The sequence below is a fragment of the Bubalus bubalis genome, chromosome 9, assembly GCF_019923935.1.
Source record: "Bubalus bubalis isolate 160015118507 breed Murrah chromosome 9, NDDB_SH_1, whole genome shotgun sequence".
Classification (NCBI taxonomy): Eukaryota; Metazoa; Chordata; class Mammalia; order Artiodactyla; family Bovidae; genus Bubalus; species Bubalus bubalis.
The window spans coordinates 91,285,089-91,311,680 of NC_059165.1; the positions used below are offsets into that span (position 1 = coordinate 91,285,089).

The window sequence follows — 26,592 nt, forward strand, 5'->3', positions numbered from 1 at the left end:
CTTTTTAGATGGCTCCTGCCCCATGGCTGGGGTTGATGGGAGAAGCCTGAACTGAGCCATCTTTTCTGGCTTCTCACTTATTCCAAGGTCACCTGTGAGCTGCTCAGGGCTCAGAACAATGCAGGGACAGAGCCTGCTCTCTCTGGGGACACAGGGGACAGCACACGTGGTCTTGCAGTGCTGTTGTTTTTCAGTTCCTCAGTCATGTCCAACTCTTTGCGATCCCATTGGCTGCAGCATGCCAGGCTTCCTTGTCCTTCACTATCTCCCAGAGTTTGCTTAAACTCATGTTCACTGAGTCGCTGATGCCATCCAACTATCTCATCCTCTGTTGCCCCCTTCTCCACTTGCCCTCAATCTTTCCCAGCCTCAATGTCTTTTCCAATGAGTTGGCTCTTTGTATCAGGTGGCCAAAGTATTGGAGCTTCAGCATCAGTCCTTCTCAGTGCTGTTTAATATGAGAACTTCAACCTGAAGAGAAACTTGCATCAACAAGATGTTGGGTGTCTTCTTCCAAACGAGGTACACACACATACACACACAAAAAAACCAAAAAAGGCCCCCAAACTCCCAAAAGTGAAGAAAACTCAAAACCCAAGTGAGAAAACACCCAACAGGTGAGATTCTGAAGCTCTCAGATTCGTTTCCTGATTTACATGCGGTCAGACAGAGGGGCGCTGGGGGTCCCTGGACATGGCAGTCGTGTCATCTCATGCCCTTGGCCGTCTCAGGGCTTAAGGAACAGCCACAAGGAACCTTGACACAGAACGCAGTCTTTCACAAGAAGCTGGGGATGGGCCTGGGAGTACCTGGCAGACTGACTCTGCCTTCTGCCTGGACCCCCACATGTCAGGAAACCCACAAAGCAACAGAAGTTGCACATTTCAGGAATTAAGAGCCTGCCCCCTCGCAGGAGAGGGCTTCGGCAGGACAGGGAACTGCATCCCTAGGCCTGTCTGTGGCCACCAGGTTGTGGGGAGCAGCCAGGGTTGGACCCCCACAAACTCGGAAGAGATGGGGTGTCAGAGCAGAGGGTGCCAGTCTAGGGACATTTGCAGGGGGCGCGATAGAGAGGAGACCTCGGGCTGTCGAAAGTCACTTTCGTCGTGGTCTCCAGGGCTCCGGTATGTTCCTGGATGAGCCTTGGAATGGGAAAAGGGAGAAGCCACATGTTGCCGGTCCTTTCCCTAGGGCCCCTGGGGTCCTGGCAAAGTGACACAGCAGGCAGCAGCTGTGGGGAGCCGATGGACTGGGAGAGGCGCCTGCTTTCGAATCCTCCTCTCTGGGCTCCCTCACCAACCCTGGAGGCCTCACCCCACCTACCCCAAATTCTCCGGCACCCCTAGAACCCCTATCGACGAGGTCTCTTCCTCCTTGCAAGTGGCTGTCGGTTCTGTTAACAGAAAGCGGTCAGGCCCGAAGCCTGACTGTGTACAGGACTGGCCCGACGATGGGCCTGTCTGTGACTGCCAGTGCTGGGTGCCTACGGGCCAAGATGCTGAGTCACAGTTCACCCATTAGGTCCCCTTCCCCCTCTGAGGCTCCGGAGGGAGCCAGGGTGCCCACAGAGCCACACCTCTGCCACTTTTAGTTATCTTTTTTATTCTTTTCTAAATTAGGTGAGATTTCAGGGGCAACGATGAAGTGGCAGAAACCTGGTTGGAAGAGCTACCAACTCGTCTTCTCTTTGGTGACCACAGAGGGGGGAGAAAAACACACGAGACTAGAAGGGTCTCCCAGAGAAGAAAAGGATCCAGCAGCTCCCAAAGGGCCACATGCCCCCATCTTCTGCAGCCCCCCTCTCCAGAAACGAAGAGCTGGCTCACCCCAGGCCCACTGCCCTCGGAGAACCTTCCTCTGAAACTTATCACAGATAAATATCAACTTGTTTCAAGCCTTCAGGAAGTATTGGGGTTGGGGGGAGGCTCAGAGCTTCATCTTCGGAGAGTCTGGAGGAGGGGAAGCCTTAGAAGAGGCCCTGCCCTCCACCACTTCCTACCGCCTGATGGCTCAGAGGCGGCCTCCACCATCAGAGGCGGGACAGCCCTGAAGGTGGAAAGGCTGGGTCTCAGCTTTGAGCCTCACACAGACCACGGCAGGGGGCCTGGCTGGGCACCCCAATGGACACTGGGAGCTGGGACAACCTCACAGCCACCGACTCATTTCTCATCTGTTGCGGCTGGAGAGTTCAAGGCCCCAAGAGAGTGACGTGCCCCAGGTGGTCACTTCTGATTTGCTGGGCGAGTGGAGGTGACACAGAGCACCCGCCCACATCTGTCGGGTGGCGAGCGTGGGGGGAGAGGCCTTATCTGCACGATCTGCTGGGGTTTCAACCACACGACAGCTTGGAAACCCAAGGCTTCCTTTCTGCCGAGCGAGTGTCAGCTCAGGCTGCTGTCAGAAGAGTCTGCTCCCCGAAGCACAGGAGGGGACAGGAGGGTACCTCCTGGGGGGCAGGTCACGTTCTGCCAAGGACAGGCTATGCAGCCAGAGGCAGGAGCAGCTTGGAGAGGGGACCCAATGACAGCCATCGGGGACCTGACTGTTCCTCCGGGCTGGGGGGACCACCTCCAAGGGGCAGACGCTAGGCGAGGGGCACACATCCACCCCAAGATGGCACCCCCTCTCTCTGGGGGCCATTCCAAGGCCTCACAGCTTGGAAAGGAGCAAAGTCAGTGCCCAAGGTCACCGTCCCCTGGGGGTTGGGCTGCCCTGGTGGAGGCGTCCACCCCGGCTGGACAGGGACCGAGACCCCAAGGATAAGGAACAAGAAGCACGACTGGCACATTTGCTTTTTCTTTCCCTGTTTTTTTTTTTTTTCTTTTTTCTTTAAACCTAAGGAAGCAGGATCTGAGAAGACAGCACAGCGGTATTGGCCTCCCTGGGCCTGAGGGCCACGTGTGCATCCCCTCGGAGGGCTTGGCAGGAGGGGCGGGGCGGGGCGGGGGGAAGGCCTGGTGGCGGCAGCAGGACCACCGTCACACGGCGGTGCGTGTGGGCGTGCTGGGCTGGTTTAGCCGCAGTGTTTTACACAACCAGCCAGCAAAATCCACTTCTTCCACCTCGGACCGCTTGATGAAGGTGTGGTTCTGAAAGGGAAGGAGTGGCCTGAGCAGTCTGGCTCTGGACAGATGGCTGGACCCCCACCCCAGGGCCAGCGACGTGGGACAGGGTCTCAGGCAAGGGGCAGGCTGCTCCGTGCCCCTTGAAGCCCCGGGTGACCCTCTGTGGGGCTCCCTGGGTGCTGCAGTGGGTTGTGGAGTGGCCTCCCTGGCCCCCCTCACCTGACGCTAGAAGCCCCCCAGTGCGACAAACACAGATGTCCTCAGGTGTGGCCCCGTGTCGCAGGGGGCAGGGCTGCCTGCGTGAGGACAGCTGACCTGAACCACAGGTCTCTGTGAGGACAGCAAGTTCCCCGTGCGTCCTGTCCAGGTGGCAACCACTAGCTGAGGCTCCTGAGCCTGGAAACAGGGCCTGTGTGGCCGGGGAGCAGGATCGCACCTCCTCCGTCAGTTTAAGTGACCCTCACGGTCACACTTCCCATTTGGACTCCCAGAGGTCCCTGGTTCAGAAGGGTGGGGGTCTACGCCCTCAAGCGACATCTGTCTCTTTCACCAGCTGGGGAAGCAAGACTACTCCCACCTTCCTAAAAGGGGCTTAGGCTTGGGTGAAAAAAAACAAATCAAGGGACCAGGGTCCCTGTGGTCAAGATAGCAGTCAGCCCCACCCAGCGCATGGTGTCGCCCAGGCAGAGACCTGGATGTGGGCCTGAACTGTGTGAACTGCACAGAGCTGGGCTGGGGGGAGACCGTGGGGGTTTCAAAGTTTGTGCTGCTGTCCCCTTGATCTGTAATGTCCACCATGAACATGGGCTTCTTTTGTCATGCGTACCCGAAACACACGTCACTGGACTTAATAAGAAACTTTTAGAAAGAAGCAGGTTCATGCTGACCCTACCCTACAAGGTGTGCCAGGCCAGGCTCACAGCAGACTAACTACAGCCGGGACCCACAGCTAACAGGGGTGGGCTCAGACAGGGTACCTTTCTGGGGAAGGTGCTGGAGCAGGGGCCACAGCTGGGGAGAGAGCAACAGGACACATCCCCAGAGGATCAGGACCATCCTGTGCAAAGGTCCCGAGGTGCAGAGCTGGAGGAAGGCTGGGTGGGGGCCTCTGCAGGTGTGGGCAGGGCACAGAAGCCCATGTGGCTAGGTTATTCACACTTCCACATCGCAGCCACCCCAAGAGGCTGCTTCTCTCCCCTGTGGACACGAAGAGTGCCTGGAAGTGTTTTCTCTCTGAGACTCAGATAGTCAGACCCGGCAGTGGAGGAAGGCCTAATGTCCTCAGCAGACGTGGGTGGAAGGTGCTGTGATGGCCACCTAAGGCTGGCAGGCAGCTCTGCTGGTAAGAAGGTCAGTTCTGGTGACCACCTTGGTTTCCAAGGACATCGAGCGGCGTGGTTTAGAGGAAGGCAGATAACCCCGCGGTGCCCCCAATGCCTCAGAGGCCAGTCATTCTGAGCCCTAGCCCTGGGCATGCAGGCCCTTCTGTCCCTGGGGAGCTGGGAGGAACTCGGCTGGTCTGCATGGAACCCTCCAGTGAGCCAGGGAGACCCATATGGGTTCTGCAGCTCGCCCGGCCTCCACATGCCAGCCCACGTCATCAGAGCCCACTCAGGTGTTCACTTGGGGCACGGAGGGTCTGCTAGGGACACCTGAATCTTCAAAATCTGGGTGTCACTCACCATGAGCATCTTCAGGTCTGCTCGCTCAGCTGGGTTCTTAATTAGGCTGCGGGTCCCAGGAGGTGGGAGAGAGGAGAAGCGGGCAGTCAGTGCCGAGGGGAGGAGCCTGCGTCCTTCTGCCCTTGGCTGCCTGGACCTTGGGGGCGAGGGGCCCCACCGCACCCTTTGGTGTGAGAGCAGGACGCCTGGCCCAGAAGGGAAGGGCAAGGGCCTGGGACCAGGACAAGAGGGAAAGGGACAGAGGGTGGGAAAGCCCCAGGCTGCTGCTAGCTTAGAGGCCTAGTAGCAACCGCAGCTAAACATCTAATAAAAAACCCCGAGCTCAGGAGTCCAAGTGTCAAAATGGATGTTTTTCCTTCAGAAAAGCAGAACTATGTAAAGGCAGTTGTTCATGGCAGCTCAGGGCTGAGTGGCAGTTCTTTAAACTGACAGCCTCCAAGGGCACAGAGAGGTTCACAGGGTGGTGGGGGATGGCAGCACCCACAGCTGCAGATCGGCTGTGGGACGTGCAAGCCCGGGCTGCCATGTGTGCGTCTAAACACGCAGGGCGCCTGGCAGACTGGCCCTCCAGGTCCACGGTCCGCTGGCTTGAGGCTGCATCACCCACAGAGGGCAAAGAGGGCCGCCTCCTTGAAACAGGCTTGGAAGGTTGACCTGGGAGCTGGGAGGTGACGGGCTTGAAGGGCCAGCAACCTGGGGTGCCTGCTGGCAGAAGGCAGGGCGGAAATTGTGTGATTTCCAAAGAGCCTGGTTTCACTCGGGGTGGTGGGGATGAGTTAGGGGTGAGACTTAGCAGCTTTGGGAGGGGGACCGATTCTCAGTTGAGCTCTGGTCCCACCAGATGCTGCCATTGTTTAGCATCCCTGAGGCCCTGGCGGTCACCCCAGGAAGCAGGCAGCCTGCTCCCCCAACCCACCCCATCTTACCATTTATTTACAAACTCCTGGAAGTCCTGGGTGAACACACCGTTGGGCAGCTTGGGAGGAGGCTGAAGGACAGACCAGATGGGTGGGAGTCAGAGGTCAAGGATGGTTTGGGAATCAGGGGGAAAGATGCTTCCTAGCTGTGCAGCCGTGGGGACCCTCAGGATACCTCTCATGGAGGCAGAGGGCACCATCCCACTCCCTCCAGCAGCTTCCCTGGGAGCCCTGCCGCCTGCCCTGCCACCTGGGTCAGGCTCTTCCCAGTTTTCTTTCAAGAGCTCCCATGTTGGGATCACAACTGGTTCTGGAGAGAAGGAGAGGGCCATCCCGTCCGCCCCCTCTGGAAGTGCCTGGAGTGAGCTGAGGGTCTGGATCTCAGGCAGGCAGCAGCTGCTGGGGTTGGGCCTGAAAACTGGAGAAGCCCACTCCTCCACCTCCAGGGGAGGACGTGCTAGCCGGGCCCGGGCAGCGCCGCTGGCTGCAGCAAGTGCGGTCACCAGAGCCACCCGCCCTGCTCTGTCATCACTGACCCTGCTCTGAGCTGCTCACCTTGAGAGCCAAGCCTGGCCCAAGCCCAGCCGCCCCAATGCCCCAGGGCTACCGGAAGCCATGTCTGTCCCAGAGGGCCCAGGACAGTGATGCGGCCATACTGAGAGGGCTGGCTCTGGGGTCAGTTCCTGCTGGGCCCTGTGCCATTCCCCTCTTCATGCCCTGATGTACCCATCTGTACAGTGGGCATCCACGCTGCCCTCTCATGGGCGGGGGGCTCCCTGAGGTGGGGGGGGGGGGATGCCTGAACCTTCTCTAAGGAAGTGGGAGGACTCACGAGTTCACACAGACACCAAGATGCTCAGAAAAGGAGGTGCGGGTGTTAGGGTGCCTGGGCCCCTGCACTTAGCCCCTGGGCTCAGAGTAACAATTCTGGGTTCATCTCTATAAAGATAAGAAAACAGCCCCTTAGGGAGAGTAGGTCTATGTATCACAGGTAGAAGTGAGGCCACATGTCTTCACACCTGGTAACATAACAACATCCTATTGAAGACTAGGGTCTCCATCTCTCCCTGCGGCCCCTCCTCCGCACACCCCACGGTCTACGTGTCCAGTTCTCTTCTTGGGGGGATGACTTCCAACTGGAATAGCTTACTCCCGCTGGTGTGGAGAACCTGCCAGCGGGGCTCTGGGCACGCACCTCGTTCACAATGTAGTCCAGCAGCTCAAAGATCGCCATGGCAGGCCGGCTGTCCATCCCGTGACCTGCCCGGGGCAGAAATGAATTCGGGTGAGATGGGCAGGTGGCCACTGTGCTTCTGTCTGGCATCAAGGCCTGAGTGTGTGGAACGTGAGGCCGACCACCCTCTTCCCACCTGGCCCAAACCACAGGGCAGGCTCCCTGGCCTGGCTGCCCTCCTGGGAAAGGAACTTCTCTCCTGACCCTCCAGTCAATGAGAAAAAGGAAACAACCCCCAAACATGGAAACAGATAGGAACGTTGGTTGACAAGGCATACATCTGGCATGGGGCTGCGTCTGGGCTGTCCCAAATCCAAACCCCTGCTCCCTGTGCAAGCAGGGCATTTGGCGGGGGGTGGGGGTGGGGGTGGGGCTGGCAGTGGGCGGGCAGCTGTGTGTATGACCTTGCCCAGACTTGTGGGCTCACAGTGGTGGCCGGCTGAGGTAGCTGACCCCTGTCTTAGACCCAGCTGGCCAGGCCTGCATTTGGCAGCTGGACTTTTGCCTTCTGTCCCCTGGCCTGAAATGGGCACTCGGGCTGGGGCCGGGCTGGGGGAGGTGCTGGCAGGCGAATGGCCTGGCATAGCCCACTGCTCCTCCTTGCCTGGGAGGTCGGGGCGCTATTTGGGAGTCAGGCAGGGAAAGGAGGGGCCAGGGTCAGAGGACACAGATTTGGGTGGGGGAGGTTCTCCCCTCGGAGGAAGTTACAATAGCCCAGCAGTCTGGGCATGGCAGCAGGGAAGCAAGGGTCTGGGCTTGAAAATATTGTGAAACCAACTAATGATGCAAGTAGTGGAATATTATGTGACCATAAAAAAGGAGCTAGGCACCAACACTTGTGACGTGGACAGACCCCAAGCAGACACAGGACACACAGGGTGTGATTCCACTAATGGGAAACGTCCAGAACACGCCAATCCACAGAGACAGAAAGTGGGTTCCTGGTTGTCAGCGGAGGGGAGAGGGACAGGGGCTCCTTCTGAGCTGACAAGGATGTTTTGGACTCACGTAAGGTGGTGGTCGGACATCCTTGTGAAGGTACAGAAATCCAGTGTTATTAGCATGAATTGAGTGGATCCTTTGCTATGTGAATTCTATCTCAAAAAAGCTGTTAGGAACCAGCCAGCCAACCAACTGCAGTCCACTGCGTGGTCCTTTGGTCTCAAACTTAATTCAACTCTCTTCTGGTCACTTAAGAAAAATAAAGTCACAGATCCCTAAGTGCCATTGCCTAATTATACCATTTGAGCTGGGACCTTGATCCTGACCCTGAGCCAGCCCTCAATATGGTGCAAGCATCAGCCTGAATCTCACAGGTGGCTGGTCCAGGTACCACGAGACCTCTGCGGGACACCCCTCTTCCCGCCCACGCTGGGCTGTGCAACAGAGCTGAAGCCAAGCAGCCACTGGAGGAGACCCTGAGTTGAATTCCTTTCAGTTTGCACTCCCCGAAAGGCTGGGCCTGACACAGGAGAACAGCCATGGCAGGTGGTGGGTGCGAGCCTGCTTGCTGGGCAACCCTTTGGCTTTTCTGTATGCTTGAACGTTCTCGTGATAAAATGTGGGAGAAACCACCCCTCTACCCCACTCCTGCCTTGGCTGAGGACTGAGCCTCTCGACGCAGCCAGCTGGCAGCAACAGGTGCAGCGGCCCCAGACGGGAGGGTCTGGGGCACTTGCAGTGCTGTCCCCAGAAGCCACAGGACCATCTGAGGACTACTGACCTCAGGGAGCACGGCCCAGGGGGACAGCTGGTGCTGAGAGGGGCCCGTGGGGAGGCAGCTGCCATCCCCAGGCTCTGGGGCCCATCCAAGCCGGAAGCCTGGCCTTGAGCCCTACCGCTGATGGGGCGTCCGGGGGGCCTCGGCCGTGGCGAGATGCTGGGAGGTTCTCCTTCTGCGCCATCAACCATGGGCCGGCCGAATATGGCCTCCAGCTCCTTGGCGTCCGGCGGGGGGATGGGGTACCTGCCGATGGACAGTTCCACCAGGGACAGGCCCATGCTCCAGATGTCTGACTGCACCGAGTAGTGGGTGCCTTGTAGCCGCTCCGGCTGCGGGTAGACAGGGAGACACCCCAAGGGTGATGAGGAGGGACTGGCACCCTGGGGTCCCCCTGCACCCTTGTCCCACTCTGGGACCCCTCCAGAGACCCCGACAGAAAGTAGGCCATTCCGTCTCTTCCCTCCACTCCATCCATCTGAGCTGACGGCAGCCCCCCACAAACCCACAACCCACAGCTGGACAGTGCCCTGCCCAGGGACGTCTTGCTCTTAGGACAATCCCAAGACTGACTTCTCGTAATTTGCTCTTAAAATCCCCTGGATGGCTACTAAAATAATGCAGGGCCAGTTGCCTGGCTCAGAAATTGACTGACGATTCTCCCCGACTGGACTTTTACTAGCAGTGGAGAGAAGCTGGGCAGAGAGACAAAAACCTAAGTGAGAAGATGAAGGAGACTGGAAATTCAAAGGAGAGGAGAAACCCAGCAAAGACAGAAATGGCACAACAGGGAAGAGCAGGCTTCTGGAAAACCTGGAAATCGGGGAAAAACTGACGGGGTTGGTGGCAGGGAGGACCGCAGAAGAACCCGGGGGCACAGCGGACCGCGGGACTCACAGACATGTAGGACCGTGTCCCCACGAAGGAGTTGGCCATGGAGTCGATGAGCTGGCCGCTCACCCCGAAGTCACACAGCTTGATCTCCCCCCGGGAGTTGACCAGGATGTTGGACGGCTTCACGTCTGGGGGCAGAGCTGGAAGTGAGGACACCGCCGCCCCGCACACCCCAAGGCTGGGGTGCCCTCCCCTTACCTCGGTGCATGATCTGGTGTTTCTCTCGGAGGTATGCCAGGCCCCGCAGAACCTGCAGGGGAGCCGCAGGGCGCCGTCAGGGGGACTGTCCCCAGGGCCAGGCCACAGTGGCCACGAGACAGTCACCACATCCTTGGGGTGGGAACAGTCACCCACCTCATTGACTCTCACAAAGCCCCCTGCCTGTGACGTGGGCAATGCTCTCTCCTCGTCTGAGGAGGGGCTGGGATCCCTGGGAGCTGAGACAAGGCCCGAGGTTATAACTGTCCAGCCAGCCTCCTGCCCTGGAGGTCACCCCAGCCCCAGGGGCATCCTCTGTTAAGCCCTTCACTGTTGGGACTGTGCTCAGGCTCCCCAGGCTGATAGGGTGAAGGATGGAGAGGCTGTTTCACCGAGTCAGCGAGGCCACAGTCAACGATGACAGCACCATGGGACACCACGTGTCTGGGGTCACAGCGTCTCCTCCCCCGCCCAAGGCCTGCATGGGTTGGGGAGCATTACCCCACTTCATGGGCAAAGGACTTGGCCCACTCAGGCACACAGCTGGTGGAGGCTGGCAATGGCACCTATGCCTCTTTGAAGGGGACCACGCTGATGCCCACCACTGGCTTCCAGGGGCTCCTTGAAGCCTGGTCACCTGGAAGCAGGGAGAAGCAGTAATGAACCCCGAGAGTGCAGGGCCAGGAGTGTGCCTACACACTTACCGCGATGCTGACCTTGCCCAGGATCTCTTCAGGGATTCTCTTGGCTTCTTTCAACACCTGGTCCAAGGAGCCGCCATCCTGGGGACAGCACAGGGGAGAGGCAAGTTGCTCTGAGCCATTGCCAGGCCAGGGCCTCGGGACACCAGAGCAGCAGGCTGGAAAACAAACCACTTCCCAGGCTCCTGGCGAGTGGGTGCTCACTCACGTCTGCAGGAAAGAGGCCAGACCACAGCCAGAGGCAACCCACGGGCCCAAGGCAGGGACTCCCACTGCTTCAAGGGCTCAAGAACCAGAAAGGCTGCCACCGTGCTCCCAGGCGGCTGAGCTTCCTGGAACCAAGGCCCTGGCTGGACAAGAGGACTCAACCTTTTCTAGGCTGCCAGTTAGCAGCAGGCAGAGAGGAGCCACAGAGGCCAGTGCTCCACGGGCTAGAGGTTGAGCTCACAGCCGGAGCACCAGAGAGTGTACCTGAGTGGACTCGCAGCTCTGGGGCCTGGGTCCCCTTCCAGCAAGCCGGCCATGCCATGGAAAGGGGAGCGAGACCACAGGGGTGCCAGCGGCAAGGGTCCAGTGCAGAAGGGAGGCCAAGCCCATGGGTTCCCTCACTGCTCCCTGGCCGAAGGCTCCCCGGCTCCACCAGGAAGGCCTGATGGCTGAGGGGCACAGGGAAGGGGAGCAAGCGACAGCCACTGCTCACTGTCCTGCTCCTGGGATGTCCAGCAAAGGACCTGACACAGGTCACCCTAGTTGGTTCCCCGACCCGGGCGGGGACCCAAATCCACACACTAATGAGGAAACGACAGAAACCCAGTGTCTTGTGCAAGGTCTTGTGCAAACGTGGAGACCACAAGCCCAGGGGTCGCCGACCGGCCTACAGCACCTCTTGGCCAGGCGGAAATGCCCCCAGGGTGTTTGGCAGCCAGAGCTGGACCTGGGGGATGCTGGGAGAGGTGGTTGAAATGTGAACTCGAGGCGGGGAGGACAGCCTATTTTCTCTCTTTCCTGCTCCAGGGCCCCTGTGGCCACCTGCTGCCCCAGGAGGCCTCTCACTTCGCTGGGCAGTGGGGAAGAAGCCTGCAGCCTCGGGGATGCCTAGTCCCCCTTCCCAGCCCTCTGTCCCCACTGTGTCTGGTGAGAAGGGCTGTGCTGAGAGTTCTGGAAAACCCCAGCCCTCTGACACTTTGGGAATCCATGTAGGCTCTATGGATTTGCCCCAGAGGGGGCGAGTGGCCGTGCACGCGCCCATGGTGGGTGTGGCTGGAGAGGAACCCACAGGATGAGGCGGCCTGGTGCACCCAGCAGACAGGCTGCCAGCCCAGCCCCATTCTACATGCTTGGTGAGATGGGAATTCCTTTTCTTCTCATTAAAAAAAAAAAACCACTATTTATTTTTGCCTGTGCTGGGTCTTCACTGCTACACTTGGGCTTTCTTCAGTTGCAGCAAGCAGGGGGTTTTTTTCGTTGCAGTGTGCAGGGCTTCTCATTGCGGTGGCTTCTTGTTGTGGAGCATGGGCTCTGGAGCACAGCCTCAGGAGTTGTTGGGTAGGGGCTCAGTTGCTCCATGGCATGTGGGATCTTCCTGGACTAGGGACGGAACCCGTGTCCCCCCATACTCTCAGGCGGACTCTTAACCATTGGACCGCCAGGGAAGCCCTTCTTCTCATTTTCTCAACCTTAAAGGAATGTTTAAAAAGGATCGTGGTTTTTGCTCTCCGACTTGGCTCCTCACACTCCTAATTTTCTGAAGGGCTGTGATACGCCTGTAGGTTGGTGTTTAGGGAGAATATTCATGAGGAGATGGGGGCAGGAGAGGCCCCAGGCTGGGGTCTAGAGGTGGCTCAGAACACAGTGAGGTTCTTCTTCACCTCGCTCCCAACATCAGAACGGACCATTCTCTGTGAGGGACCATCCTGGGCACCATGGGTAGCGTCCCTGCCCCCCAGAAGCATCTCCCTGGCTGTGACAACCGTGAAGGGCCCCCACGTCGCCCAGTGGAGAGCCCCTGGTCCACAGCTGAGCAGACATGGGACAGGATGTGGCGTGACAGGCCCACGGCAAGGTGCCTCTGAGCCCGGGTCTTACTCCTTATGCGTGACTGTGAGCTTTCAGTTTGCCTGTGTCCTCTGAGCATCCCAAAGCCCTCCGCTCATTGAGAACGGAGCACACGAATACATCTTTCTTTTAGTACCATTTTTTTTTAAGATTTTTAAAAATTTATTTTTGGCTGCCCTGGGTCTTTGTTGCCACGTGAGAGCTTCTCACTGCAGCGGCCTCTCCTGGGGTGGAGCACAGGCTCTAGAGCACGGGCTCAGTAGTCGTGGTGCACAGGCTTAGCTGCTCCAGGGCGTGTGGACTCTTTCCAGACCAGGGATAGAACCCGTGTCCCCTGCACTAGCAGGCGGATTCTTAACCACTGGACCTCCAAAGAAACCTGATACATTCCTCTTAAAAAGTCAAACGCAGGTGAACTGTACCCTGATCTCCCAGAAATTCCACCAGCCTTCCTGAAGTGTGTTATTTTCTTCCAGATTCTTCCATGCTCCTGTATACACATCCATGTACACAGAGGAAGACCACGTTTCCAGCCTGTCTGTCCATTCATCTGTGGGTTCGTACGATGCACTCTTTTCTCCTGGAAGACTGCTCCTCTGGAGCATAACTGTGGGTTTCATCTCTCCCCTGGGAAGCTGCCTGCTGTCATTCTTTACCTCCCCTTTGCTGAAGGACGCATCTGATTTTTCATTATTGTAGAAAAGGGACTGCATTCTTTGGTAGATTTGACTGCAGGCCAAGAAATACCAAGAGGTGCCTCTGAGCGGTCAGTCAGCTGTTCCCTGGCCACTGCAGCCCCGAGACACCACTGTCCACTGGTCTGGGCCTCTTGTTTCCCCCAGGAACAGGTCTGGGTGCCGGGGCAGCTGCCAATTCTGCTGTTTTCCACACTGGCAGGTGAGTTTCTCCTGGGCTGAACTGAGGCTGCTCATCATAGCCAGGGGGCTTTTCCCACAAGTTAGAGCTGGAAGCTCTCCGGTGGAAGAGGAGAACCAAAGAGCAGGACCCTGCGTACAGGCGAAACCTTGCCCCATCCTCACCCTCTCGGACAGACCCAGTGTGACATTTTTCCAGAGTCCCGCAAAAGGAGGTGGGGGGACTGCGAGTGCCCCCTCACCACTAAGTGCAGGATCCCAAGGGCATGACTGGTTTGGGCTCTCTCGCCACTTCCTGTTGTCTTGTCCTTCCTCACACCCTCCCCGCCCAGGGCGCCCCCTCCCTAAGGCACAGCTCTGTGGGCCCTCACCTGTTAGCAGAAAGCAGGGTGCGTGGGCCACACTGGGGCCCGTGTCTTGGAGTCTGCGTGTGATCTACGTGTCCACCGTCCTCTTATGCTCGCTATGAAAGTGAACCAGAAGAGCCCAACCAGGAGCTTAAAGCACGAGCCCAGCAAGCAAAGAGAATCCAGCCTCTCCCCAGCATCATGTGTGCTCCGGGAAGGAGCCTCACAGGAGCCGATGCTTCACACCCACTGAGTGGAGGGGGAAGAGGAGGGGCGGGGCTGGGACGCTGCCTCTCCTCTGCCAGGAAAGAGGAGCCTCCTGACTCAGGATATGCAGGGAGCAGGGATGGGGGTGGCTGAAGAGGAGATGGGGAGACGTCCATGGTGGTTTCACGGGGTCTTAATGACCCCGTGCTTCCAAAGCGGGGAGTGCGGGTTTGATCCCTGGTCAGGGAACTAAGATTGCACGTGCCACGCCTGTGTACTGTGGCCAAAAACACACAGAGGAGGTGAAGCGGGGGAGGGAAGAAGGAGAGGTGGGGGTGGGAGTGGGGGGTTCATTACAATACAGCAGAGGCTCCCTCAGACCAGAGTGACTTCACGTCCATTTCTCGCCCTGACTTTGCTTGACTCTCATCTGCAAGGAGGTGGCCAGGTGGGCGGGCAGATATGACCGCCTTCTCCCCAGTGGGGAAAGGGCACCCATTGGGCACTGCCAGGTTGGGGCAAAGCAGCTGGGGGGGAACCCTCCCTGTGGCTCACAAGCATTCCTGGTGGGCTCTTGCTTAAATTCGTTTCCTGCCTTCATTACAAAACCAACATAGAGGACAGTGGGCTGGAGGCTGGGCGTAACGGAAGCTGCCTGCTGAAAGCCACACTGCATCCTGGTTTTGCAAGGGCCCCCGAGGGCCGGGGCTGGACGGCTGGGCTCAGGCAGGGCTCTACCTGCCGAGGGCGGGTGGCAGAGGGCCGGCAGTGTTTCCTCCAGGGGCCTTCAGCTCTGACCACTTCTGCTTTCATGACATTCAATCCCACCCATTTCTGAGCCTTGAGACCAGAGTTCCTTAATGACGGGGTGCATAGGAATCAGCCGTGGTTTAAAGGAGATGGGCGCCCACCCTCCACTGCAGAGGCCTGATCCCCACAGGCCTGAGCTGGGGGTCCAGAGCTGTGTCCCAGACCACGCACTCTGGCTAGAGGGCATGTGGGAAGGAGCAGTCAAGCATTTCTTCAAGCAGCCCTCCCCAGGTGGGCCTGCTTAGGTTCACAGACTTTCCTGTTGTTGTTTTTTTTGGCCGCACCACACAGCATGTAGGATCTTAGTTCCCTGACCGGGGATTGAACTTGCGTCCCCTGCAGTGGATGCACAGAGTCTTTACCATTGGACCACCAGGGAAGTCCCAGGTGCAAGGACTTTCAACCTAGCATTATTCATAACGCAGCAGGGACTGGGAACAACCTCAGTGTCTGTCAACAGTGCTTCGTAAATTACCTGATGGGTGCACATGGACGCCGGGATGACCAATGGAGGGAACAAGATGGGGCTGGCTCTGAACCCACAGAGAGCAGTGTCTCCCGTGGATCCAGGGAGAAAGCAAAATTGAGAGGAGGCTATGTGGTGCTTAAGAAACGAAGGAAGCTATGTGCAGTGTGTACACAGCTGCACCGCCTCCCCACCTGCGCTAGGCCCCCCGAACAGGCCAGGGCTCTAGGGGGTGGGGGAAGGGGTGGGCTCACCATGTGCTCCATGCAGATGCTGATCTCACCGTCGCTGTAGAAGGCCCCGTAGAAGCCCACAATGTACGGGGAGTTGCACTCATGCAGCACCTGTAGCTCTCGGATGATCTGGTTCCGGATGGCCGGCTTGATCTCCAGGTGGATCAGCTGCGGGGGAGAGGGGGCGGGGTCAGGGCCGCACGGCTGAGGGGGCGGGAAAGGAGGGGTCATCCACCTACCTGGGCGCCGAGGACGCACACCCAAGTGCAGACTTGAACAGGAATGTTCACAGAATCTGGAAGATGGGAGCAACCCGTATGCCCTGAATCAACTGAAGGAGGGACAGGCCGAGGATGCTGTCCCTCCACGCATGCGAGCACCACTCAGCCATGATGAGGAGAGAAGCCCCGACACGCTACCACATGGATGCAGCCTGAGAACATAACGCTAAGTGAGAGGAGCAGACACAGAAGGACACACAGGGTGTGATTCCATTAATGGGAAACGTCCAGAACAGGCTGACCCTCAGTCACAGAGAGCGGGTCTCTGGTTGCCAGGGCCTGAGGGTGGGTGGGGGAGTGACTGTTCATGGGGATGGAATGCATCTTGGGGTGATGAAAATGTTCTCAAATTGATGATGGTGCACAGCTCCACGAATATACTAAAAATCACTGAGTTAAATACTCTAAAAGGCTCAATTGTATGGTAGGTGAATTACATCTCATTAAAGCTGTTTAAAAAACGTATCATCAGAGGCAACACTGTCCACTTGGTTACAGGGGGAGCTCTGTGAATCAAGTTGTACAGTGTCAGCCCTTCCAGGAGCAGACCCAGCAGTACCCTGTTCAACAGGGCAATTGCTTCACCGCTGCCCCTCATTGGGGTGGGTTCCCCTTCCCCTGCCAGCCGAGAGACCACAGTGAACCTTCTGCTGCCCCCCTGGGAGCCTGGCTCCCCTTCCCCTTGAGTCCAAGTCGACAGAAAGGATTGTCACCAAATTCATCACGATACCTGGAAAGACGAGGAAGGACCGCCTAGAGAGACGCAGAAGACAGCTGACAAAGGGCCCAGAGTAATGCCCAGCTACAAACCCCAGGGAAGCCAAGATTCCCCGCATGGTGGGAGAGAGCCAGGCTGTGGATCCTTGACCTGGCTGCTCAGAGTCCCAGGTGCCCAAGCCATCGCGATACCACAAGGAAAGGGTATAATTCCACCCACCCCTGTCAGAGAGGCAGAGCCAGAGCCCAGGTATCTGAAAGTGACCAATTCAACAGACATTTCTGTGGAGTTGATTACACGCAGGGCCAGTGATGAGCAGACAGCAGAGAAGGTCCTGCTTGGAGGGAACATGCCACCGGGAATGGGTGAGACACAGGAAGAGCAACCCCAGGTGGTAGAGGTGCTGATGGAGGAATCAGACAGGTGCCCCAGGATTCCGGTGACACTGAAGCCAGGCCTCAGAGGATGGGTGGGATTCAGCCAGATGGACAAGGGAAGGTGGGGGTGCCAGGTGGAAGGACAGAGAGCTGCCTGTTAGAGGGGTGTGGGCCAAGTTCAGGGGGCACAGTGTATGTGTGGGACCCACACAAATGCCCCTCAAAACCTGGAGAACTGTGGAAGACTCTGGCAACACGGTGCCTGGTACCCACGAGGCCCCCAGGCAAAACATCCCACCCCTACTTGAAGGTTGCCTGCAGAGCCGAGCTCTGGTCACAGGCCCTCAGACAGCGTGCCTTCCCACAGCCACCCCAGCAGGATGGCTCTCTCTTGTGACGGGACACCCAGCACGTGCCCACAGACTAGGTCAACTGCAAAGAACAGATCCAAGAGGATTCAAGCCCAAGCCAGACACCGACCAGCTCAGCCTCAGGTTCTCAGTAGAACAGAGCTGCTGGTCTACGGGCACAGGAGTACACATTTTGTGCCAGCTTTGACTCAGGGCCATCACTCCAAAGAAGGGGGCCAGCGTTGGGACGTGGCCTTTGGTAGGCCTGTAACCTCCGTTCTTAAAGCCAGAGGGGCCGAGGGGAGGAACACACACAGAGGCTGAACACACATTCCGTTGCTGGGAGCACAGGAAGTCAGGAGACCCATGTGGGCGCAACACACTCCTGGGACTCGAGCCTGGGGCTCTCACAAGGACGCAGGAGGAGTAGGGATGCCACGCTGGAGTCCAGAGAACATTTGGAGACCAGCTCCCTTGGGTCTTGTGGGACTGGCCTCACTGCTCGTGTGGGACTGGTCAGGATACTGCCCTGCCCATCAGAGGGCCAGGAGGGACCGCAGCCCACAGCAGGATCCCTGCTGATCCTGCCGGCCAGCCCCACCTTCACCCTTACACCTGGGCCATCTGATAAGCTCACACCCTTGGAATGCGTGGAATTCAGACTCAGCTTCCTGGGAGCTCAGAATTCCACCAAGGGTAGTGGAGGAAGGAGGTCACTGAGCCTCAATTTCCCCACCTGTGTCCTTGGCTGGATACTGGCAAACAGGCCTTTGGGGTGAACTGGCCCTCCAGGAGCTCTGGACCCCCATAGACCGGTTGAGGGCTCCAGGGCCACCAGGGAAGGTGTCCCTGAACTGTGTGACCCTGGGTGCGTGGCTGCACAGGCCACAGGCAACCAGAGGCGATCACGCCTGATGCGGAACAAAATCTGAGACCCATTCCCCCCAGTTTTTGGACCCTTCTTTTCTTTTTTTGGACTCAGTTTCCCAACGAGGGATCGAACCCTGGCCCTGGCAGTGAAAGTGCCAAGTCCTAACCACTGGACTGCTAAGGGGAGTCCCTTCCCCTCCCTCCCCTTCCAAAGATTTTATTTTCAAAGGATTATAGAAGCTCTGGAAAGTTGCAAAAACAGCAAAGAGAGTCTGTGACTGAGGCAGGGGTCAAAGCTGGGCACAGACATACATGGGGCAGGACTCCTAGCTAGACTACACCTGCCCAACTCTCCAACTTTAAACTCTGAAGCCCCACTTCACAGGCTTTAAGGAAGCTGTAGACAAACTCTCAGAGATCCACGGTTACATAAGTCAGGTTATCTACCACCCGGAAGAGTCCTGGCCAGCCTGAAGACCCTTCTGACCCTGAGGAGCACTCTGAGTCCAAGTCCCTCCCACCCCCCACTGTTGTCTGAATTTCATGGCTGCCCTTCTGCTCCCTGGAGTTGGGGGTGCTTCAGGCAGAGCAGGGATTTCTGGGGCTGCTCTGGTTTGGAAAAGGAGGCCTGCGGAAAGCAGACAGAAATAGAAAACAAGGGGCTGTACATTTCAGGAGGGAGGAGCTTGGCAGGCAGAGGGACAGGCAAGTGACAGACCCCAGCAGAAGCCCTAAGTGCACGTCTCCCAGGAAAGGCGGGCCCTGTGCAGATCCCGTCACCAGGGTACGGGGTGGTCAAGTGTCCAAGAATGCGATTATGAAACCATGGGGTCCAGATGATGGGATCCAAAGAGGGAGCTTTCTACGTCTGAAGGAAGATGACTGTATGAACTAAGTCACACGTCAACACAATGGCCCTGGGGACGTGTGCAGGAGCCACTGTCCCCTGGTGGGGACCTCCTTCTGTTCCCCACCCCCAGTGTCTCTCAGGGACCTTCCCCCACAGACCAGCAGGGCAGCTGCACAGCAGCCCCAGTGAGGGACGTCTCAGCATCGGGGTCTGCACTGAACAGGGAGGTGATGGTCACTTCACATGACCCCTTGGTAAGGCCATGGCACCCAGTTGTTGGGTCAGGCACCCATCTAGACGTCACTGTGGAGGTATTTTTAGATGTGATTTAACACAGGAATCATCAGATTCTCAAGGAAGCAGATGACCGTCTAAGTGGTGGGCCTTATCCAATCAGGTGAAGGCCTTCCTAGAAGGGATGCGGATCCACCTCCAGAATCAACTCTTCCCTGGGTCTGCAGCCCACAGGCCTGCCCCACGGACTTCAGACCGCCAGCTGCTATGACTGCCTGAGCCAGTGTCTACTCTTCCCCCATACACCCCCAGTGGTTCCCTCTCTCTGGAGAACACTGGCTAACACACGTCATTTGGACCCCATTCCCCAAAGGTGACTGTCGCTCCCAGCAGCTGGTCTTGGTGGGCAGGGTTTTCTTCTGGCTCTGATGTCAGGGGGCAGCTGGCTCTAAGGGAACCTGACTCTCCTCTCTTCCATCTGCTCCTTTCTCAAGCCAGTCCATTCCTGCGAATCTGAACTGCAGCCACAGCCGGGAAGGCCGAGGGCAGTCTTAGAGGAGGAGCTGCCTGAGGCAAGCCTGCATTGCCACAATCTAATTAGAACCCAAGCTGGGGAGGTGGGGCCTCTGAGCCCAGGAGCCAATCAGAAAGCAGGTGCCTGCACTCTTTAACCTTCCCTCCTATCTCCAGGGAACCTGCCCAGACCGCTGACCACCGGCGCCCACAGAGCATGGGGACAGAGCAGTCGCCCTACTGCCAGCTGCGGCTCACCTTTCTGGCCATGATGAGGCCCGAAGGTCTGTGCTGGACCTTGGTGACCACTCCGCCATTGCCGGCTCCCAGCTCGGAGATCCGTTCGAAGTCATCGTCCTTGAGCTCGCCAACCTTGGCCTTCTGGGTAAGGAAGGCTTCCAGCCGCTTCTTCTGCTGCTCGTCGAGCTCTAGCTCCTCTAGCTTCTTCTGGAGGTCCACCAGGTGTGCTCTGCAGAGACCCCGAGGGCAAGGGTGAGCGAGAGTGTGGGAGCCACCAGGAGATGACTCAGTCTGAGCCAGGGTCACCGAGCCACCACTGCATCCTGGGCCCTGGGGTTTGGGGCCAGCAGGTGAATCAGACTTGACTCTTGTGCTTCAAGAGCCTATCATCTGGTAGGAAAGACAGACAATCCACAGACACACAGCCGGCCTCCCCGAGAACCAGCCACCCCTCACCACATCATAAAGGTTAGATCTCGGGGATGAGCTGTAGGTCGATGGCTCTGATATCAGATCCAGGAGGCCTCTTTCCTGACACAAAGGCTTGGACCACAAGGGAAGGAGATGAAGGAACCATGGGGAGAAGCCTAGGTGTCAGGGAGTGGAGGTCCCCAGGATTTTTCATGAGGATGGAGGAGCAAACTGAGACTCAGAGTGGCCTCAGAGCAAGGAACCAGAACCTAGGGGAGGACGACAATAAGCTGCTACACCTGTGCCTCTAATTTAAATGGATTACACACAGCCACTGGATGGGTAAAGACAGGGGCATAATTTATAAACGGTGCGGACAAATGCAGGGCATTCTGTTCCGCCAGCACGCGCTTATTATATCCCAAGCATTACTGTAAACACTAAGCGTTTATACGCACACACATTCCTAGACCCGGTGATTAAAAACCAACCACATATATGGCACTTTATTGGGTGATTCAGGGAACTTTCAAAGGAAATGTTGACAGTATGCTATTTTCCCTGGTGACTTGACTTTGAATCAAATCCTGGAGTTGAAGGCAGCTCCCTGTAACAGGCAGGTGGACGCCAGCTCAATGCTCAGTGCCCAGGAGGACTAACTCGGGGCTGCCCGAAAGAGAACAGGGACTTCACTGGTTGTCCAGGGCTTAAGAATCCGCCTTGCAATGCAGGGGAGGTGGGTTCAATCTCTGGTTGGGGAACTAAGACCCCACATGCCGTGGAGCAACTAAGCCTGCAGGCCACAACTAAAGATCCCACGTGCCACAACTAAGACCGGATGCAACCAAATAATTTTTTTTTTTTTTTTTTAAGAAAAAGAACATAAGCTATGTGTGCAATTAAAATTTTCTAGCCACATTTGAAAAAAAAAAACAGGTGAAATGAACTAATCTGGAAAGCATATTATGCTTACAGTTCCCCTGAATTTGAACATGCCATGTGTCAAGGGCTGGCATGGCCTGGGGCTCTAGCCAAACAGTGAGTGCAGCTCTAGAGAAGAGGCCCCCCAGCCACCACTCCCCAGGGCATTTATACAATTTATTAATTTATTTAGTGGCCGCACTGTGCAGCATATGGGATCTTAGTTCCCCAACCAAGGATCAAACCTGTGTCCCCTGCAGTGGAAGCTCCAAGCCCTAACCACTGGGCATCCAGGGAAGTCTGTCTCCAGGGCATTTAGGCCAAAGCTGACTGCCCAGCTCGGGGAGATCTTGTAGGGGGATTCAAGCAGGAGATAAAGGGGTAGAGTGGAGTTCAATCCCCAAGATCAATCATGACTTGCCTACAACTTAAAGAGATGTGAGCAAAAGGACACCCTGGAGCAAGATGACCTGCTGCTGGGTGATGTCAACCTGAGCTGGTAGCAAGAAGAGGTCGCTGGGAGGTAGGTGCCACATCGCGAGCAGGTACCAGAGCTTTAACCAGTTTGCTGAGTTCTCATGATCCTCCTGGGAGGCGAGTCTCTTGCAGACCCCAGCCCACAAGGGAGGGAGAAGGCTCAGAGGGTCAGTAACCTGCCTGAGGATCACAGGCAAGGAAGTGGCACAGGCTGGAGTGAATGACACCTGTGTCCAGTCTGCCTGCAAAGCCCGGGCTCATGGGAGCGGCCGCCTGAGCCGGGACCTGGATAAAGGGGGAAGAAGGATGCGATGGACAGAGGAGGGGAGGCAAAGGAGTAAATGTATGTGCCACAACTCCTCCACTGAAGGGCTGAAGAGGCAGCTTTTGTGGCCAGACCCTCAGACCCTGGAAAGTCTTCAGCCTGCCCAACAGACATCTAAAATGCATTCTGGAGTCAGCTGATTAATCCATCTTACATTTAATGGCAACTCCACTGTGGTTATTAAAAAACAAAACAACACTCTGGAATTCCAATGCCTGGCTTCTACTAGGGAAATTTTTGAAGGGATGGAAATCACAGATCACATTTTAAGAAAAAAAGAGAGAGAGCAACTATGATGAAGGAGCTCTCTTGTAAGAATAAGTGGATTTTTTTGGAGGGTGGGGGGTGCTGAGCCACACTGCCTGTGGGATCTTAGTTCCCTGACCAAGGATCGAACCTGTGTCTCCTGCATTGGAAGCTCGGGGTCTTAACCATTGGACTGCCAGAGAAGTCCCTAGAACAAGCGAATTTTCTGAGAATCAGGAATGTGTCCCCACATTGACAGGGACAGAGAAAGATGTGAACTCACACACATGTGCATCAAGGCGCTCCTCCTTCATTTGGTTACAGGGAGGCCAAGTCCCCTGAGAGGCCCCAAACATGCCATTCACCCATCACCTCTGGGTTCTCACAGATCACACCTGCACAAGGCGCACGGACCCAGGCCAGGGGTTTCTAGGACTGTCCTGCTCCACTCCAGCATGGAGAACCGAAGCGGGGAGGTCAGGGATGTGCTCTGAAGACAAGTCTGCCATCGGGCAACCCCCAAAGGCCCAGGTTCTTTCTCTGTCCCCTTCTTTCCCCTCAAGTCCTCCCATCCCCCTCCATGGCCTCAAACCACCACCACCACTTCTCCAGCCCCTCAAGGATTTGTTAATCCATTCAATTCAGAATCTCTGTTCATTTGCTTTCAGGGGTCCCAGCAGGCCCCCTGACTTCTTTCTTGCTCCGAGTTCTCCCCACCTCTGGCCCTCCAAATCCCTCTCGCTCCCCACTTCTCCAGCCTCTCTGCCCCTGTCAGGATGCCTCACCATTCTCCCCAGGTTCAGCAGCTTCTCTCCCCACCAGCAAAATCTTCTCAGGCTCCCTTCCCCCCAAATTCCCTAAGATCCTCCCTCATCTCTCAGACACCCTCTTCCCCTTTTCTTGGACCCCCCTACCCCATGCTCACTCCCGGGGACCCTGCCAGCCCCATCCTCTCCTTTCAGGAACCCCATGCGCCCTGTTCTTAGAATGCAAGAACCCCTTCCTTCCCTCTACATCACTCCTCAGGGACTCCTCCCCCTTCCTCCGATTTCACCACTAGGGACCCCTGACCCATCCTCTCCCCTCAGGTGAGGATCACTACCATAGCTTCACTCTGTAGGGTCTCATATCCCCGTCTTATCTCCGCAGGGACCGATTCACTATCAGACCATCATCTCCCAGCAAGAACCCTGCCAGAGCCCAATTTCACCATTCAGGGACCCCCTCCCGCCAATATCATACTCAGAGTCCCTCATCCTCTCCTCTCCTCTTCAGGGATCCCTCCTCCGACCTTACCTGGGCCTTCTCCCCTCCTTTCGGGGACTCCCCCTTCCCAGATCTCGCTACTCGGGGCCTCTCCCCTCTTCTCTCCTCGACCCCGTCCCCAGACCTCGCGACTCTGGGACACCCCCCCACACACACACATCCTGTCCCCTCCCCGGCCCCTGCCCGGCCCACTCACTCGGAGGCGCCCTCGCTGGTAGGAGACGGGCCCTCGGCGATGGCGGGGTTGATGGTGAGCGCCGGCAGCACCGGCTTCCTCCGGGCCAGCATCGGGGCTCCGCGGGCCGGCGGCGGCGGCGGCGGCGGCGCCTCTAGCCGGGGCCCATAGGGGGCGGGCCGGGAGCGGGCGGCACCGACGCGAGCCCGGGGCTGCGGCCGCGGCCTAGGCCGGCGCCGAGGCGACGAAGATGGGCGGTGCTGCGGATCTGGGCCGAGGGGCCCCAAAGGTCGCCGGGGCTGAAGCCGCGGGATCGGGGCCGCCGCAGCCACCGAAGCCGAACAGGGGCTGACGCTGCAGCAGGAGCCCGGGAGGCGGAGGGAGGGGAGGGGGAGCTACAAGATCGCGGGCCGGCCTCTCGCGAGAGCCACCACCTGGGGGAGCCGCGCTGGGACCCGCCCCTCGCCCCGACGCGTGCGCACCAGCCTGAGGCTGCCTCCTCGAAGGGAAAAGGGGCGGAGATTGACGCGAGACTGTGCCCGGAGCGTGCGCATTCACTCACCTCCCACCGAGCGAGTGCGCATGCGCCTGGGGCACCAGGAAGGGGCGCAGGGGGAGGCAGGGCGAGACGGAGAATGTGTGGGCAGGTGTGCGTGGGGGAGAGGTCACCTCCTTAGAACCTTGTGGTTTCCATACTGGGACTGCGTGAGCCAGCAAAATCCTCAACAGTTGTGGGACACTTAAGTTGTCAGAGTCAACTGAAGACTTTTTGCCAATTATGAACATGTCCTGTAAACTCATAATGTCAATTACCATTCATTCCTTCATGAGAGAGACGTCATTTAAAAACTTTTGTTGTTGTGAGTATACCTAATATAAAACTTACCACTGGTAGATGCATGGCTCAGTGGCATTAAGTACGTTCACATTGTTTTGCAACCATCCCCGCAAACATCTCCAGAACTTTCTCAGTTTCCAAACTGAAACTTTGTCCCCATGAAACACTGACTCCCCCAGACTTCCACTCTATAGTAATTGTCCTTTGTGACTGGCTTATTTCACTCAGTGTAATATCCTCAAGGTCCGTCTATATCCTCAAGGTCCAACTTACGTTCTCGCGTCTGTCAGAATTTCTTTCCTTTTTAAGGCTGAATAGTGTTCCACTTTACTTTCACTTTTCACTTTCATGCATTGGAGAAGGAAATGGCAACCCACTCTAGTGTTCTTGCCTGGAGAATCCCTGGGATGGGGGAGCCTGGTGGGCTGCCGTCTATGGGGTCGCACAGAGTCGGACACAACTGAAGCGACTTAGCAGCAGCGGCAGCAGCAGCAGTGTTCCACTGCATGGTTGGACCACATTTTGTTTCTCGGTTTATCCACTGATGGACTTTTGGGTATGTCTCCCTTTTGGCTGTTGTAAATAGGGCTGCTATGGACAAGGGTGTACCAATATCTGTTGAAATTCCTGTCTGCAATTATTTTGGATATCTACTTAGAAGTGGAATTGTTGGATCATGTGGCGTTTCTACGTTTTTATTTTTTTTAAATATTTGGCGGCACCAGGTCCATTGCAGCATGTGGGATCTTTAGCTGCATAATTAAATAAAATTTACATCATCATTATTATTAGCTGTGCTGTTAGTTGCAGCATGTGGGATCTAGTTTCCTCACCAGGGATCAAACCCACGCCCCTTGCATTGGGGAGGGTGGAGTCTTAGCCACTGGGCCACCAGGGAAGTCCCTATGTTTAATTGTTTGAGGGATTATCGTACTGTTTTCCACAATGGCTAAACCATTTTACAAGAAAAGTGATTTTAACATCAGTTTAAAAAAAGAAAAAAAAGCAGTACATGGGAGAGAATAAAGGACAGTCATTTAAATAGGAAAATGTTGACTTCCTGAAAAACTCACCACATTGTTTTGAGGCAGCTCACATTTCTGAGCACCTGTGCATGTTTCATGGTGGGGTGCAGCTTCACGTGGGAAGAAATAGACAGGGAGATTTGATCCACTTCTTCTAGGTCCAGCTCAGGTCCCCTGGTTCCCCTGGCTCAGTCTTGCCCACTTCCTGTCCGGCCACCCTGCAGTCTTTTTTTTTTCTTTCATATTTATTTATTTGGCTGCACCAGGTCTTGGTTGTGACACTTGGGATCTTCGATCGTCATTGAAGAGGGATCTTTTTTTAAGCTGCATGAGATCTCTTACTCATAGTATGTGGAATCTCCTTCCCTGATCAGGAATCAAACCTGGGACCCCAATGACCAGTCTTAGCCACTAGACCACCAGGGAAGTTCCTGCAGTCATTCTTTTAACAGTTAATTTGCAAGCCTTTTAAGTATTAGACCCCATAGACACTGAGAGATACAATGTTTTTAAAAAATAGCTACATAATCTAAGTAAACATAATTGGAAAATGTGACAATGCTTTAAAAAGACAAAGATATAACCATCACTCCCCTGATGAAAACTGCTACCAGACACACCTGCCCCTCCACTTCTCCAATCTGAGCCTTTTTCATTTTGCCTCTCACCATTCCCAGTCACTCACTCAAAATTCAGAATGCCCATCTAGCTTCAAAAAACACCATGACCTTTCCCAGATGTGGGCGTTTGCAGAGTCCTTCTGTTCTGCAAAATGATTTCTCTACCATTTTATTTTAGGCTATATATAAAAGAAAGGCTATAGTCTTTCTTTTATTGAGCTGTAACTTACATATAATAAATGCACAGTTCTTGAATGTTCAATTCCTTAAGCTTTTACAATTATATATACCCGTGAAGCCATTCCCGGAAACAAGAAGCAGAACATTTCCATTAGTCCAGAAAGTTTTCTCAGTGTCCTGTTCAGTTAATCTCCCTTGCCCCAAGCAGCAGTAGTTTGCTGGTAAATGTTTAACAATGGGCTTGTGAAATAGGAGGGGGTGGGGGAACAGA

General features: G+C 56.3%; 1 protein-coding gene across 3 annotated transcripts; it reads right to left on the reverse strand.

The window, feature by feature from the left end:
* Positions 1-1,007: 1,007 nt before the first annotated feature.
* MAP2K2 (mitogen-activated protein kinase kinase 2) lies at positions 1,008-24,097 on the reverse strand. Of its 3 annotated transcripts, none has more exons than XM_025293222.3 (11): positions 23,680-24,096; positions 19,856-20,066; positions 15,426-15,572; positions 10,415-10,492; positions 9,711-9,762; positions 9,516-9,640; positions 8,737-8,950; positions 6,860-6,924; positions 5,674-5,735; positions 4,748-4,793; positions 1,008-1,142 (listed from the first exon to the last, which is right to left on the reverse strand). In XM_025293222.3, exons 1-11 carry the CDS (start codon positions 23,769-23,771, stop codon positions 1,023-1,025), a joined length of 1,212 nt encoding a protein of 403 aa, XP_025149007.3. In that variant the 5' UTR covers positions 23,772-24,096; the 3' UTR covers positions 1,008-1,022. The 3 variants fall into 3 exon arrangements, with proteins under 3 accessions (XP_025149007.3, XP_025149008.2, XP_044803882.1); XM_025293223.3 differs by lacking the exon at positions 1,008-1,142 and adding an exon at positions 1,583-3,089 and having other exon boundaries at positions 23,680-24,091; XM_044947947.2 differs by lacking the exons at positions 1,008-1,142; positions 4,748-4,793 and adding an exon at positions 5,077-5,452 and having other exon boundaries at positions 23,680-24,097.
* Positions 24,098-26,592: the final 2,495 nt, after the last annotated feature.